At 38.6% G+C, this 18,093-nt stretch overlaps 1 protein-coding gene across 10 annotated transcripts in view; it reads left to right on the top strand.

Annotated features, from left to right (window-relative positions):
- Nucleotides 1–18,093, top strand: part of AFF3 (ALF transcription elongation factor 3) — a 569,022-nt gene that overhangs the window by 375,259 nt on the left and 175,670 nt on the right. For all 10 annotated transcript variants that reach the window (XM_063695620.1, XM_063695617.1, XM_063695621.1 and 7 more), the window contains one exon: nucleotides 10,551–10,602. In XM_063695620.1, coding sequence (XP_063551690.1) covers nucleotides 10,551–10,602 — 52 coding nt within the window. The remainder of the gene's footprint in view (nucleotides 1–10,550; nucleotides 10,603–18,093) is intronic.

Here is an 18,093-nt window from a genome sequence, read left to right as displayed (position 1 = left end):
TTCAGAAGGAATGTGAGGTGCGAGAAAGATTAAATGCAGTGAAAGTAAATATGGGGAAAATTTAAACAATGTTGATTGCATGCACCAGTAATAATATATTGTTAAGTAATCAAAATAAGTACAATTGGAATCCACAAAGCAATAGCATAAAATAAGATGAGGAGAATGTGGAATTAAAATCTTCTAAGTTCCTGTAATTATTTTGGAGAAGGATAAAAATTTTAACTTTGGGCTTTGATAAATTAAGTAAATATTTGCAATTTGTAGGTACCCACCAAACTATACTAAAAGGTATTTAACCTACAAACCAAATGTGGAGAACATCTGACAAACCAAGTTAAAAATAGAATATGAATATTATTAGTTAATCCAAAAGAATTAAAGAAGAGAAAATGAAACAGAGTACATGGAAAAATATGGTAGCATAAATTAAATCAGTAATTTAAAGGCCGGGTGTGGTGGCTCATGCCTGTAATCCCAGCAGTTTGGGAGACCGAGGTGGGCAGATCACTTGAGGCCAGGAGTTCGAGACAAGCCTGGCCAACATGGTGAAACCCCATCTCTACTAAAAATACAAAAATTAGCCTGGCGTGGTGGCGTATGCCTGTAGTCCTAGCTACTCAGGAGGCTGAGGCAGGAGAATCGCTTGAACCTGGGAGGCGGAGGTTGCAGTGAGCCAAGATTGTGCCACTGCACTCCAGCCTGGGCAACAGAGCGAGACTCCGTCTCAAAAAAAAAAAAAAAATCAGTAATTTAAACAAATGGATTAGATGCAATGATTCAATAACAAATATTGACCAAATTGATTTAAAAAATAAAACTCTAGCTCTGTGCTATTTACAATGACACATTTAGAAATTAAAGATTCAGAAAATTTGAAAGGAAAAAGGTTAGGAAAATATATGCCAGCCAAATACTGGTGATAAAAAAGGACGATATGTTTATTCTGATACCAGAAAAATAAACTTTAAGCAAAAAGCATTACTACAGTTAAAAAGGGTCACTACCCAAGGAAAGATACAACTTACCATATGGACAAAATAATTTGATATATGTAAATTCCAAATAGCATAGCTTCAAATTTTTGAAAGTAAAAGTCACAAATTACAAGGGGAAATGTATTATCTTAATGGAAGATGTAAACATAAGTTCATAACTGTTGTATAATGCAAACAGAAAAATTAGTAAGGATACATAAGATTTAAACAACACAATGAGCAAGAGTACGTTACCCAACAGCTGCAGAATATGCATTATTTTCAAGCAGACAGGGAACAGTTATGAAAATTGACAACTACTGGACCATAAAGCAAGTTTCAACAGATTTTAAGAGATAAATATTATATTTACCATGGTCTCCAACCACAATATGATTAAATTAGAAATTGATAATGAAAATATGACTAGGAGGGAAAACACATGTTTAGAAATTAAGAATCACTCTAGATATTAGTAAATATTTGGGACTGAAAGGTAATAGAAATACCTAATATTAAAACTGGAGGAAGAAACTGAATTAGAGGGAAAGTTGCAGCTTTGCATCTGAAATACTCATACTAGAAGCCGGGTCCAGTGGCTCATGCCTGTAATCCCAGCGCTTTAGGAGGCTGAGGTGGGCGGATCCATTGAGGTCAGGAATTCGAGACCAGTCTGGCCAACGTGGTGAAACCCCATCTCTACTAAAAATACAAAATTTAGCTGGGTGTGGTGGCAGGCACCTGTAGTCCCAGCTACTCAGGAGACTGAGGCAGGAGAATCGCTTGAGCCTGGGAGGCGGAGGTTGCTGTGAGCCAAGATCTCACCTCTGCACTCCAGCCTGGATGACAGAGTGAGACTCCGTCTCTAAATAAATAAGGAAATGACTCATACTAGCAAACAAAAAACTAATGAACTAAGCATCCATCTTAAGAGCTGAAAGAAGAGAAAATAAACCCAAAACAAATGGAAAAGAGATTTACAAAAAAAAAACAAAAGCAGAAATTAATAAAATAGCAGAGATAAAATTTTAAATGTCAATGGAGCCAAAAGTTTATTCAATGAAGATATAATACAGTTGACAAACTTTGCAGAGAGATTGATCAGGACAAAAAGAGAAAAGGCACAAATAAATAATATTAGGAATCAAAAAGGGAACAAACTGTGATGCAGATCAAGAACAAAAATATGTTATGTGCAAAATTATACCAAAATTTTTTCAAAACTAGATGAAATGACTATGATTAAAATGATTTTTCAGGTATTATATGTATATATGTATATGTTTTATATGAAATTTACATATAAATATAACCTGAATAATCCTATAGCCGTTTTAACAATTGGCCCAGTAATTTTTTAAAAATCATTCCACACACACAATTTCAAGGCTAGACATTTTTACTAAGAATTCTACCAAACTCACAGGAAGAGGTAATTCCAAACCTACACCCTTCTTCAGAGAATTAGAAAAAGCCAGCAGTTCTCAACTCATTATATCAAGGCAGTATAACCTTGATATCAAAACTTGACAAGCCAGTACAAGAAAAAGAATTCACAGGTATCATTCATGATCATAAATGTAAAAATTCTAGGTCAAATATTTGTAAATTCCATCCAGCAAAGTACAAAATATATTTTAAAATATAACTCATAATTAAGAAACTGTACTTATTTTAGGAATTCAAAATTGGATCCTTTTTATAATATTAACATGATTAATTATATTAAAATATTAAAAGAGAAAAATAGGATTGTTTCAATAAATTAAGAAAAAGCATTTGGGCCAGGCGCGGTGGCTCACGCCTGTAATCCCAGCACTTTGGGAGGCCGAGGCGGGTGGATCACGAGGTCAGGAGATCGAGACCATCCTGGCTAACACGGTGAAACCCCGTCTCTACTAAAAAATACTAAAAAAAATTAGCCGGGCGTGGTGGCGGGCGCTTGTAGTCCCAGCTACTCGGGAGGCTGAGGCAGGAGAATGGCGTGAACCCAGGAGGCGGAGCTTGCAGTGAGCCGAGATCGCGCCACTGCAGTCCAGCCTGGGCGACAGAGCGAGACTCCGTCTCAAAAAAAAAAAAAAAAAAAAAAAAAAAAAAAAAAAAAAGCATTTGATAAAATTCACTATACATGATTTAAAGGAAAAATAGCAAATCAGGAATAGAAGCCCACTTCATTAACACAATAACAGTATCTGCCAAAAAGACTCAAAACAAGAATCCTATTTAGTGTTGAAACATTTGCAGCATTCCCCTCAAGATGAGGAACGAGACATGAGTTCCACTTTTATGCAACATTATACTGGACATCCTTGGTCGAGGCAATAAATTAAGAAAAAAAAAGTACCTGTTAGAAAGGAGAAGAACATTCATTTTCTCAAATTATATTGTTCATGCAGAAAACTCAAAAGAATCTACAGATTATTAGGATTAATAAGAAAATTTAGCAAGATTGCTATATACACAATTAATTTCATTTCCCTACACTAACAACTGAAAATTATAGTTTAAAACAACTTCTAATATTAGTATAAAAATATAACTTACTAAGCAATAACCCTGTCAAGAGATGTGTTAAGACCTCTATGGAGAAAATTAACAAACTATTGAAATACGTTAAGGAATATCAAAATAAATGGAGATGCCTAATACCAAGTACATGAATTGGAAGATGCAATGTTGTAAAGATAGAAGTTCTCTTCAGATATCTATAGATTTAATACAGCTCCAATCAAATTTCCAACTTTTGGGTATGTGGAAATTGACAAACTGATGATACTCAAATTTATACAATAGATCAAAGGGCTAAGAATAGCCAAGGTGTTCCTGAAGAGCAAGGTTGGAGCTTTGCCTTACGAATATTTTTAAATATATATTAAAGCTAAGTAATGAGGGCAGCAATAGACAAATTGAGCAATGAAAGTGAGTGAGTAGAGACCCAGAAGCAGATCCACAGGCGTATGAAAACTGGACTCATGGCAGAGATGATGATATAGATTAATAGAGAAAGAATGGACTTCAAGTACCATAATAACTGGTTATTTCTAGGGAGAAAAATGAAACTAACTCCTACCCCACACCATATACAAAAACCAATCCAGGTATTTTTTAAAACTCAGTAAAAGTATATACTTTTAGAAGACAGTATAAAACATTTTTCTGATGTTTTTCTTAAATCACAAAAAGTGTCAAATAAAGAAAATTATCTATAAATTTGAGTACATTAAAATTAATAACTTAACATTATCCAAAGATAATAGAAAAAATAAAAAGGCTAACACTGAGAAAAGCTTTTTTGTTGTTGTTGTTGTTTTTTTTGGTTTTTTTTTTTTTTTTTTTTGGACGGAGTCTCGCTCTGTCGCCCAGGCTGGAGTGCAGTGGCACGATCTCGGCTCACTGCAACCTCCGCCTCCCAGGTTCAAGCAATTCTCCTGCCTCAGCCTTTCTAGTAGCTGGGACTACAAGGCGCCCGCCACCACACCCGGCTAATTTTTTATATTTTTAGTAGAGACAGGGTTTCACCGTGTTAGCCAGGATGGTCTCGATCTCCTGACCTCATGATCCGCCTGCCTCGGCCTCCCAAAGTGCTAGGATTACCACCACCTCCGGCCAAGTTTTATATATGTATTGAAAAGTTATACACACACACACACACAACTATATGTATGACTCTTATTGAGACGATAAAGTGTTTCTATGAATAAGAAATTAATACTAAAAAATAATTTTTAAGAAATGACACAGAAGAGCAAGTACAAAATATTTACCTCATTAGTGCTCAGAGAAATGCAGACACTACAACAAAATTATATTCTACATTATTAAATTAGAAAAAACTTTAAAACTTTGATCATAACAAGTGTTGGTATGGATGTGAATCCGTTTGAAGTCTCATATACTGTCTGGGGAGTGTTAATTTGGAAATCAGTTTTGGATTCCCTGCTAAAGTTGGCCATATGGAAGTCTTAAGGCCCAGAACTCCTAACATGTGCATGAGAAAGGGTGTTCATGAATGTTTGCAGTTCTATTGTTCATGATGGCAAAAATCTAAATGTCCATCAGGAGAAGAACAAATAAGAAACTGGTATATTTATACAGTAAAGTATTGCACAGCAGTGAGGATGAACAAACTGTAGCTACATGCAGGATGATGGCTAAATCTAAAATTCATAACACTGCATGATAGAAGTGAGTCTCAGAAGAATGCCTAGGTATGATTAGAGTTGTATGAAGTTTAGAAACAACAATGACCAAAACAGAGTTAATTTATAATACATACATAGGTGGTTAAAAAGAAAAAAAAACTCTCCAGAAAACAAAGAGAATGATTAACACACAATTCTTTTTTTTTTTTTTTTTTTTTTTTGAGACGGAGTCTCGCTCTGTCGCCCAGGCTGGAGTGCAGTGGCACAATCTCGGCTCACTGCAAGCTCCAGGTTCATGCCATTCTCCTGCCTCAGCCTCCCGAGTAGCTAGGACTACAGGTGCCCACCACCACACCTGGCTAATTTTTTTGTATTATTAGTAGAGACGGGGTTTCACCATGTTAGTCAGGATGGTCTCAATCTCCTGACCTGGTGATCTGCCTGCCTCAGCCTCCCAAAGTGCTGGGATTACAGGCGTGAGCCACTGTGCCCAGCCACAATTCTTTTACCAATAGCTGGTGGGAAGGGTGGGAAGAGATGGGAGCCAGTGAAGGCACTTTCGATGATGTTCCATCCCTGGCCTGGAAGGTGTTTTCACAGTTCATTCATTTTAATGCTTTGAAAGTGTCTATATACATTTCGTGTAAATATACATTTTGTGTTCACTAAATGCGTGCTCTATTTAACAGTATTTTAGGGAGAACATAACCTTAACTTGAGACATACCTGAGACGTGGTAGAACATAACAATGAGAATTCATTTGACATAAGTGTCGAGAACATTTGCACTCATTCTACCTTAGTGACATTCCCTCCTGTTCAGGTCTACTCAAGCTGCTTTCTTCTTTAGTGACTAATGTTTATATTGTCACAATATTGCAAATTCTCATTATTGGTTTATGATTTTTTACTTGACCTATAGGCAAGACCAAAAATTAAATTATTAACTAAATTAGTATTAAGGAGGATGACTCAATAATTACTGAACAGAGTATGAATATTTTAAATCTTAGTGATATAAAAGGAAAGACATAGCTGTGAGCGGGGAGGTGGGAGGGAAGGATAGATGGGTGAGTTTCCTCATTTTACATGCTATGAAAGAAAAGATACTGTCAGAAGGTGATTAATCAAGAGAAATAAGATTAAATATATTTAAAGTTACAAATGCCCACTAGAGGCACTAAAAATAATAACAGAACTAATAAAAATTATAAGGGAGGGGAGAATATTAAATACCTTGCCTCTTGTCTTTCATATCAGAAATCATTAGGCACTGTCTAAAGCTGGTACATCTAGAAATAAAAACGCATTGGCTGGGCACGGTAGCTTACACCTGTAATCCCAGCACTTTGGGAAGCCAAGGAGGGCGGATTACTTGAGGCCAGGATTTCGAGAGCAGCCTGGCCAACATGGTGAAACCCCATCTCTACTAAAAATATAAAAATTAGCCTGGTGTGGTGGCATGCAGCTGCAATCCCAGCTACTCAGGAGGCTGAGGCAGGAGAATCACTTGAGATTACCCGGGAGGCAGAGACTGCAGTAAGCCAAGATTGCACCACTGCACTCCAGTCTGGGCAACAGACTGGGACTCCATCTCAAGCAAAGAAAAATACATCACTTAGACTAATCGTTCAAGGGCTGACAGAATTTAAAATAAAAGCAAGCAAAGTCATTACCTTTTCTTTTCTGTTCATTTTTTTAAAACCATAAACATGGATTGCTTTTGATATAACTGTGTAGAAATGTGGCAGTATATGGCCGAGCATGGTGGCTCACACCTGTAATCTCAGCACTTTGGGAGGCTAAGGCAGGCAGATCACAAGGTCAGGAGTTGGAGACCAGCCTGGCCAATATGGTGAAACCTCGTCTCTACTAAAAATAAAAACATTAGCCGGGCATGGTGGCAGGCACCTGTAGTCCCAGCTACTCGGGAGGCTGAGGCAGGAGAATCGCTTTGAACCCAGGAGGCAGAGGTTGCAGTGAAGAGAGTGCACCACTGCACTCCAGCCTGGGCGACAGAGTGAGACCCTGTCTCAAAAAAAAAAAAAAAAAGTTGCAGTATAGCAAAACTTCCCTGTGCAGAATTCAATTTAATGCAGGATTATTTTGATTTCCTTTTCAAAAAACATATTTAGTTCCTATATGACACTATTGATGGAAAGTAAGATACTCCAGCAGTGCAGTCCATTTAAATGTTTAAAGAGCATGAATTCCACATTATTTATCTTTATGCTCACAAGAGCACCCAACATAGAAGTCCTGTGTACATTGTGTTAAAAAGGTAACTGTTATAATTTTTTAAGTGACTATTGGAGTCAGCAAGCTGTTTCATATCTCAAACTGTATATTTCATCTCACTGGCGGGGTACCTTAAGCATCTTTTCCCACTGCAGCATGGAATTCTGTATTAGTGACAGGGCATCAGAACAGAAGACACATACTGAGCACCTATTGTATGTTAGGCAATGTGGAAGGCCCAGCCAGACAAATATGGACTGTCAAATTGAAAGTGTATAATACACATAGATACATAGATTTTACATATATTTACATATATGCATATATATTTGCATATATAGTTCTTTCCGTGGCTCATTTTTTCCCCTCTTCCTCTCTGTAATTGTATTTCCGCATGTAAAATGGCTTCCCTGCACCCAGCTTATTAATGACCAATGCAGATTCCCTCCCAAAGAGACCAGTGTGAAACATTGGTCCATCATGAAATATCCAGCATGAAAACAGCTGACACAAACAGGAGGACCCTGGAGACAGCTGTCTTTGGATGGTGGGGCGGGCAGGGAGCGGGGTGGGAAACATCTCCTGCGCACCCAACTAAAAAAAAAAAAAATTTGTACTAATGTTCTAGAATGTTCCATTACATTCATCATTTTCCCTTGGGTCCTAATAAAGAGACCATAATTCTCAGTGGTGTATACACTTAAACATTTCAAGTTAACTTCAGAAATTTCATCACCTAAAATTTCAAGATGGTGGGGGAAGCTTTGTGTTTTATTCTTTCTGAAGGACAAAAATAGTTTTAATCCCATCTCGTTCCTGACCAGCTTACTTTTCCCCCCAGAAAGGCAAATTCATTATCAGCACTAAATTTGCTGAGAACGCTCCCTCTCAGACTGTTCACCATGTCCTGTTTGGCCCCACTATATACTTCCTATTTGCCAGAACCTATTCTGTTTGCCCTGTTGCCACAACATAAGTGCTGCTAAGAGCAAAGATAATCAGCTGCGCATCTGTCCCCATGCTGAAGACTTGGGCAGCATTATTGGTCAAGGCAAAACATATTTCTTCAAACATCCAAACAATGCCTTCGTTTTTATTTTCAATTTCCTGTTTTCTGACATAAATTGTTTGGGAATTTTACCATTGCCTGCTGCTTCCAAGCCTGCTGTTTTACATTCTTCATTAAGATGGAATGTGGTAACTACTGCAGGCTAGAGACTGGGGAAAGTAACCAGTTTCACCAAATTAAAGCAGGTTGGGGGAAGGGATCCATATATTTGAGAAAAAAAAATATACTTCCATTTAGTTTTGTCTTATATAATGCAGGTGTTATAACTCTCTATTTTAGGATTACAAGAGGGATTGTGGTTAGTCCATGGAAAAAATGTTTCTGCAAAGTACTAAATTATTTTCCAGCACTGAAGCAAGTTGAACAGGCCTTATTTGCCTCCTAAATGAGTGCACCACAGACCTTGCCTGGAAGACAAAAGAAAATGTACAAGAATGAGCTTTAAAGCAAATTTATTAATTTGCTGCTTTAGCCTTTATTCCAACATGGTTTTGTATGTATTAAGGCCCTGCCTAATCAATGTTTGTTATCAAGGCAGTTAAAATAGATTTTGTGGCTTTTTTTTTTCCCCCTCATCTGACCAGCTTTTAGCCAAAGTCCCTCATAGCTGTTCTGGCACTGGATAAATGTCTGAGATAGATGTACGAACTGTAGAAACTGTGTCTTCTTTTTCTCACAACTGTTTATTCCTATAAGAAAAAGAGAAGGACATATAAAGTTTGCTTTTGAGTTCAGTTTGGGCAATACCTTTGGGATATGTTCATTATGTAATTTAGGGAGTCATTCCTGGGACTAGGTGACGACAAGCTAATGTTGACAGCTAACAAAAGGGGTATGGTACAATGTGTGGGCCCAAGGACCTGAGCAGTAGACCAAGGGATTCTAGAGATCTCCAGGCCTGACTTGAAAGAGCATAGCAAACCAAGTTACTACCACAGTCCTATTTCTTGCAACTCACAGCCTTCTCTGGGGTGTATTGGCTCTGCACAACCATCAGGAAACAGATGAGCCCACACTCTCAGTTATCAGTGACTTCTTCCATCTCCAAGCCTCAAGGAAATACAAAGAAACTCCTTACAGAATGAGGATGCATGGTTCAAACCACCAATTGATTAAGGATTAGGAATTACATTAAGCCTACTGCAAACTACAAGAAGTGAACTGATTCCAAGCTCCCCCAACTACATACAACTCGTTAATTCCTCAATGATCACAGCCCACAGAAGCATTTCCTTAACTAGCCTTTCAGATGGTCAGAAAGGATTTCTGGTTTACATCTCATTCTGCTTTAAGCTAGGGGCCCCAAAACCTGCCACCAGGGCTCTCTATGGGGTATAAAATAGGGGGATCTTGGGACCTACAGTGCAACCTCAGTGTTCAGTAAAAATTCTCTCCTCCTGGCCGGACGTGGTGGTTCACGCCTGTAATTCCAACACTTTGAGAGGCCGAGGTGGGCAGATCACTTGAGGTCAGGAGTTTGAGACCAGCCTGGCCAACATGGTGAAACCCCGTCTCTACAAAAAATACAAAAATTAGATGTGGTGGCAGGCACCTGTAGTCCCAGCTACTTGGGAGGCTGAGACTGGAGAATTGCTTGAACCCGGGAGGTGGAGGTTGCAGTGAGCCGAGATTGTGCCACTGCACTCCAGCCTGGGTGACAGGGTGAGACTCTACCTCAAAAAAAAAAAAAAAATTCTTTCCTCCAAGTTCTGATTCAGCCTGACCTGGTTTGGCTTATGTTAGCAGAAGCAATCAAAGTTCAAAGTGCCTTGGATATAGAATGCCAATGGATTTATTTCCTGAAATTTTCTGTAAAGTGAAGTGGAAGGAAACAGGTTCCATCTGTAAGATATTCATCTCCTGGCAAAGTCTCCACTCCAAGCCTCTGGTTGTTTGCAAATAGCTCCTCAGTACCTACTCACAGATTTGTGCCTGGGCAGTTGCACTGCAGAAAAGAAATTATTTTGCAAATCCGGTTCTCAGACAATAAAAGATGTTTTAAAAGCCTCCTGCTACACATTTTGAAAGATTGTTAATAGGAGCATGGAAATATATTTAATCTCTCTTAAATCTTAAAGACTGTAAGACTCATATGTCGGTATTTTTTTCTGCTTCCTTTTTAAGAGAAAGGTGATGCAGAGCCAGAGAGTCCAGACAATGGCACATCGAATACATCGTAAGTTTCTTTCATTTTTCTATCAGAGATGCCTGTTCTTAAATATGCCTCATAAAATGAGATAATGCAAGTATCTTGTAATAGTAATAATGATGATGGAAGGAAGCCCATGGTTCTCTTTTCTCATGATAATGTCTTTCTAAATGCTTTGGGTGCAGATGCGTTTGAGGTCTTTTTTATGCTTTAGCAGAGTAAGAGGAATCTTGAAAAATGCAAATGCTTCTCTTTATGAAGTAGAAATGTAATGAGATTTGAGCATGTATGCTGGGGGGATTTGGTTGGAGACTTTCAGCATCATCTTAAGAATTGCAGAACTTTTCACACTTAAACTGGGAGGTATGCTGTCCCACACAGCTGTGCAGTAACAAGGTCATTTCAGAAGCTTGCCATCTGCAACCTCACCTTGGAATTATGTGAAAAGCACAATTATCGATATCTCTGGAATGTCAAGAGTTTTTTTTTTGAATTAACAAAAGCAGTTTTAAAAACATAAGAAAAGGCCCTTATAAAACATGTGCTCCTCACTCTATGTTTTGTCTGTTTCTTCTCAATATTCAAGGAATCCAAATATATTTTTACTGATTAATTTGATGCCAAATTGATATACCAACATTTAAATTAAAAAATTCATGAGCTAACAAGTGACTTTATTTTAGTTCCATAAGAGTCAATAACAGGTTTGCTCCTTAAAAATCTTTATTTTTATCACTTATGAGCAGTGGCATGTGTTTTCTTATTATAAGATAGGCTTTGTGAATTTATCTATATGGGGATCAGGATTTTAAAAAACAGCATTTTTTAAGTGCTGTTGATTGGAAATCAGTTTGTGGTAAAATACTGAGTGTCTTATTTTGTCCAAAATCTGTTTCTTTGTCTAGAAAGATCCTTTGGCTTGAATGGGAGAGCTGTGTATTTCATAAGAGATATGATTATATGTTTGTCTTTCTTAAGATACTTCCCTAAAAGTTTAAATAGTTCCATTGTCCTGCTTTCAGATGTTATAATGAATGTGACTGGTCTTAAATGGTTAAAATGTTACTAATTTTTAATTTTTTTGTGTTGTAAAATATAATGGGAAAGGCTTTTAATGCCATCTGGAGGCATTCTAGAGAACTGAAAAGGGTAGAATCATTGAAAATTCAGTTCTTTTGAGTAACAGTAGAAACTGCATAAAAATTCATGCAACCAGAATGTAAGCTATTTGGGGGAAGTTGTATTTTTTAATAAATTATTGTATAAAAGTTTTAATTGTAGAAACAATTTTTTCAAATTCTCAATAATGAAATTATTTTAAAGACTGACAAAGAATATACAAAGTATGTTGGAAAGTGACTAGCATCCTACATTTAATTTTACATAGTTAAAAATCACATTCAGTAGGCACCCATTTGGTTAAGGCAGTTGGATGTGCTTCTAAAGTTCTCCTTCCCTTATGTATTTCTAAAATGTCCATTCCCAGCCAGGCTCAGTGGCTCACGCTTGTAATCCCAACACTTTGGGAGGCCGAGGCAGGCGGATCACTTGAGACCAGGAATTTGAGACCAGTCTGGCCAAAATGGCAAAACCTCGTCTCTACTAAAAATACAAAAATTAGCTGGGTGTGGTGGCAGACACCTGTAATCCCAGCTACGCGGGAGGCTGAGGCACAAGAATAGCTTAAACCCAAGATCATGCCACTGTGCTCCAGCCTGGGTGACGAAGTAAGACTGTCTCAAAAATAATAAATAAAAAAATAAAAAGTTTATTGCCTAAAAGCACTGGTTTGCTTTACTCTGTACCTTATTTCTTATAACATCTATGAAAATAGGTAAGTTGCCCAGGCACGGTGGCTCACACCTGTAATCCCAGCACTTTGGGAGGCCAAGGGGGGGCGGATCACGAGGTCAGGAGTTCGAAACTAGCCTGACCAACATGCTGAAAACCCATCTCTACTAAAAATACAAAAAAAAATTAGCTGGGCGTGGTGGTGGGTGCCTGTAATCTCAGCTACTCAGGTGGCTGAGTCAGGAGAATCACTTGAACCTGGGAGGCGGAGGTTGCAGTGAGCAGAGATCGCACCACTGCACTCCAGCCTGGGCGACAGAGGGAGATTCCATCTCAGAAAAAAAAAAGAAAAAAAATAGGTAAGTTGTCTGAGGAATTAGTTTTAAACCCTCTGGAAATATAAAAACAATGGGAGCTTGAAGCATCACCCCATATTCCTGCCTCTTTGAGCCAAACGGTTTCTTAGGCACCTGCCTCTTAAACTAGAAATAACAGGTTGCAAGCATCTCTCCTATGAATGGAGAATTCTGAACTTGAAACCACTCAAGAGACCTCTAACAGAGGTTCTGTTATAATTGGGTATGAGGTACAGTACATTATGGATAAACAGTGAGATTCAGGATGCCTTTGATTTGTGTAGTATTTTACATTCTTATGTGCAGCATCTATCTGAGCTTTTTTAGGTAGGTAGGATAGAAACAATATCCCCATATTATGGATAAGGAATCTGAGGATCAGAAAGGTCACTCCAGGCCAGGTGCGGTGTCTCACACTTGTAATCCCAGCACTTTGGGAGGCCCAGGTGGGTGGATCACCTGAAGTCAGAAGTTTGAAACCAGCCTGGCCAACATGGCGAAACCCCACCTCTACTAAAAATACAAAAATTAGCTGAGTGTGGTGGCATGCGCCTGTAATCCCAGCTACTGGGGAGGCTGAGGCAGGAGAATTGCTTGAACCTAGGAGGCGAAGGTTGCAGTGAGCCAAGATTGCACCACTGCACTCCAGCCTGGGCAACAGCATGAGACTGTGTCTCAAAAAAAAAAAAAAAAAAGAAAGGTCATTCCACTGAAGTGAGGAGTTAGAGCATAAACCTTCTGATTTTTGCCCATTTTCCATACCAAGAGGGGGTGTGGGTCTCAAGAGACAAACTAAAGCCATGAGTCACAATCAAGTAGGAAAATTGGGAGCAGAGGATTTGTTAAGCGGTAAGCATACTGATCTGGTAGGGATGCCAGAGCAAAGTACCAGCAAGTAGGTGGCGAAAGTAACAGAAATTTATTTTCTCATGGTTCTGGAGGCTGGAAGTCCCAGTCAGGGTGTCAGCAGGGTTGGTTGCTTCTGGGAGATGTAAAGAGAGGAGTTATCCCCGGCCTCTCTCCTTCGCTTGTAGGTGACCGTCTACTCCCGACGTGTCCTCACGTCATCGTCTCTCTGTGCATGTCTATCTCTGTGTCTGTTTATATAGTCAGCAGTCATATTGGATTAGGGCCCACCCTAATGACCTCATTTTAACTTGATTACCTCTGTAAAGACCCTGTCTCTAAATAAAGTCACATTCTGAGGCACTGAAAGTTAGGATTTCAACATATAAATTTTGGGAAGAAGTAGTTTGGCCTGTAACATTAAGGGGCAGAGTAATCAGAGTGATTCAGAAGTCAGGTAAACAGAACCAGGGGTACACAGATTTCTGAAAATGGGAAAAGGGCAGACAGCCTAAGTAAAACATGAAACATAATAGGCTCCATGGCAGCTGCAGGAGTGGAGCAGAGCAAAGAAAACAGGGCTAGCAAGCATGGGGCACTGGGAAAGATGCCTCTCTCATATTCATGGTGTGGTGGAACCAGTGTGGCTTCAGTAAGGCCTATACATCCTTCTGTCTGTATAACTCTATGACCCTGAGTCACTAAAGCCATTATATGGACTTAAATTGTAATACAAGGTTGGGAGTCTCCAAACAGAAGAGCTTATTTCCTAAGGAAGCATCTTTCTTCATGGCCTCCTTTAAAAACAGGAGATCGATCATGATTGGTTTCAGATGGTCAATGCTTGGCAGTATGACACAGCCTGGACAACACCTGAGTAATCCTTCAATATATATTATTTAGTGATCCTATGAGCATTCAGGGCAATGAAAGGAGCGATTTAATCTTAACATGTGCGCACACACAAAAGCACAAATTAAAATGTCTGTGACAGACTTCCAGTTATATTAATGATGGAAGAACCTATCTTAGACTAACTCTCCTGCAGATAGCTGTTACAAACTCTGGACAAAATACTTTTGTTAAAAAAACTATTCATAGTCTAACTAAAAGAAGGCAGAGAATGTAGGAAATTTGATCCTTGAAAGAGGGTCATTTGATCCTTGAAAGAGTGAGAACTACGTTTATATAGCTTCTCCCATGAGGGCATGCCCCAGTCCACAAAGAACAATTAGAACTCAAGGAGAAAGCCACAGCTGTAATGGCTTGAGGTGTCAGGGGATAGAGTTTAGGGCTGCCAGAGTGGCTGGGAATTGAGTAAGTCACAGAAAGAAAAGAGCCATAAAGAAGAGAGCCCTCCATTCTGTATATAAATTTCCATCAATCCTTGAATAACCCCTAAACTGCATATGTGTGGGGAATATGCCAATGAGCGTAGTGGAAAACAATAACTAGAAAGCCAAAAATGCTGAGCAGAGACTCTTTTCAGCTGCTGCCTACTGCCTACAGCTACTGCCTACAAAGTTCAGAATCTGAATCCCACCCAAGTTAGAGGGGCTTGGTAAATGCCTCAGATTTTCTATTGAAACCCCAGAAGGGGGATGTGCTTTCAGTGTAAAGGAGTCACCGTAACACATTAAGGGCAAAACCAAAACAGATCCTTCCTAACAAAGTATAACACTAAGTATCCAAAAGCTCAAGCTAATCAGCTAGAGATTTTATTGCCTGATAGAACAAAAAACAATCAACATTGTTTAAAAGAAGAGAGTTTGGAATCTCTAAAACAAAATTTACAGTGTTCATTATCTAACCAAAACTTAAAAGACATATGAGTGGGAAAATGTGACCCATAATCAAGAGAAAAAATAGCCACTGTAATAGATCTTGAGGTGACCTAGATATTAGAATTTTCAGACAAGAATTATAAAGCAACTACTATAATATGTCCAAGGATGTAAAGGAAAACATAGTCATCATGACTGAAAAGAAGGAGAATCTCAGCAGGATAATGGAAACCAATAAGAATAACCAAATGAAAACTCTGGAACTGAAAAATGTAACATTTGAAATAAATGAAGCATAGAAATGAAAAAATAATCAGTAAACTTAAACTCATATCAGTAAGAATTGTTCAATGTGAAAAACAGAATAAAGATTAAAAAACAATCAACAGAGCCTCAGTGAATTGTAGGATAATATCAAGTAGTCTGATATACATGCATTGTGATGCCAGGAGGAGAGGAGAGACAAAATAGACCTGAAAAAATATCTGAAGGAATAATAGCTGAAAACTTCCCAAATTGGATGAAAACATTAATTTATAGATTCAAGAAGCTCAGCAAGCTGCAAGCAAGATAAACACAAATAAAACTACACCGTGGAACATTATGGAAAACTAAACAGAAAAAGAAAATCTTTAAGACAGCCAGAGAAAAATAATATCTTATACACAGGGGAACACAGATACAATTAACTGAAGAATTCTCATCACAAATATGTAATACAGTGCAAAGGCATCTTTAAGGTGCTGAAAGACAAAAGAGAAAAAGGAAGAACTGTCAAGCCAGAATTCTTTTTTTTTTTTTCATTTTTCTTTGAGACAGAGTCTCACTCTGTCCCCAGGCTGGAGTGTAGTGGTGCTATCTCAGCTCACTGCAACGTCTGCCTCCCAGGTTCAAGCGATTGTCCTGCCTCAGCTTCCTGAGTAGCAGGGACTACAGGTGCGTGCCACCACGCCCAGCTAATTTTTGTATTTTTAGTAGAGACAGAATTTCACCATGTTGGCCAGGATGATCTCAATCTCCTGATCTCATGATCCGCCCACCTTGGCCTCCCAAAGTGCTGGGGTTACAGGCATGAGCCACTGCACCCAACCCAGAATTCTAAATAAGCAAAAATATCCTTCAGAATTGACAGTAAAATAAAGACACGTTGGGATGTACAAAATATGAGAGAATTCATTTCCAGTAGGCCTACACTACAATAAATTGACAAAGAAAATTTGTCAGGCCACAGGGTAATAATATGAGATGGAAGCTCAAACCTACAAGAAGAAAATATTTATAGGAAATAATAAATATATGGGTAAATCTTTTTTTAATTAATGAAAGAATCAAAATATTATTTTGTGGGATTTGTGATGTATGCAGATGTAAAATATATAACAAAATAGCACAAACAATAAGGGAAGGCAAGTGGAATTCTACACAACTGCAAAGTTTTTACATTTTATGTGAAGTGATATGACATTGAATCTAAATAGACTGGGGATAAGATAAAGATGTGTGGTATAATACCCAGAGAAACCACTAAAAACAAATATCCAAAAGCAGCAGAGCTAAGAAGTCATTGTAGGAATTAAAATAAAATACTAAAAAATGGATTAACATAAAAGATGGCAGGAAAGAAAGACCAGAAATGAAAAACAGAAGGTATCAATAGAAAACAAATTGAAAAATAGTAAGCCTGAACCCAGTCATATTAGTAACTGCATTAAATACAAATGGACTGTCATAGTCCATTTAGTGTTGCTATTACAGAATACCTGAGCCTGGGTGGTTTATGAAGAAAAGAGGCATCCTTAGCTCGCGGTTCTGCAGGCTGTATGGGAAGCAGGGCACCAGCATCTGCTTGGCTTCTGGTGAGGACGTCTATGCTGCATCAAAACATGATAGAGAAGGGCAAAGGGGAAATGGGCAGGTGCGAAGAGGGAAACCTAAGAGATGGTCTGGCTTTATAACAACCTACTCTTCCAGGAACTCTTTCATCTCCTCTAGAGCTAATTTATTATCTCAAGAGTGAGAACTCACTCACCTTCAGGGAGGACATTAATCTGTTTATGAGGCATCCATGCCCATGACCCAAACACCACCCTCTGGGCCCCAGCTCCCAATACCACCACACTGGGGATCAAATTCCAACATGAGATTTGATGGAGACAGACAAACCATATCCAAACTATGGCATGGACTGAAAAAACTCCAATTAAAAGGAAAAGATTGTCAGACCAGCTACAAAATTAAGACTGCCTGCGGTCTACATGATACGTACTTTATTTATTTGTTTGTTTATTTATTTATTTATTTATTTTTGATACGGAGTCTCGCTCTGTCACCCAGGCTGGAGTGCATTGGTGCAATCTCAGCTCACTGCAAGCTCCGCCTCCCGGGTTCACGCCATTCTCCTGCCTCAGCCTCCTGAGTAGCTGGGACTACAGGCGCCCGCCACCATGCCCAGCTAATTTTTTGTATTTTTGGTAGAGATGGGGTTTCACCGTGGTCTCCATCTCCTGACCTTGTGATCCACCCTCCTCGGCCTCACAAAGTGCTGGGATTAAGGCGTGAGCCACCGTGCCCGGCCAATATGTACTTTAAATAAAACACAAGTAGGTTGAAGCCAGAAGACAGAAAAGATAAACTATGTAAATAATAAGCATAAGAAAGCTGATTCGTGACCATATTAATCTACCACATAGACTTCAAGACAAAGAGTATAAGAGGCAAAAAAGGACATTTTATAATACTCA

The sequence above is a fragment of the Gorilla gorilla genome, chromosome 12 (genome assembly GCF_029281585.2).
Source record: "Gorilla gorilla gorilla isolate KB3781 chromosome 12, NHGRI_mGorGor1-v2.1_pri, whole genome shotgun sequence".
NCBI lineage: Eukaryota > Metazoa > Chordata > Mammalia > Primates > Hominidae > Gorilla > Gorilla gorilla.
This window is presented reverse-complemented; position numbering and strand designations above follow the sequence as displayed.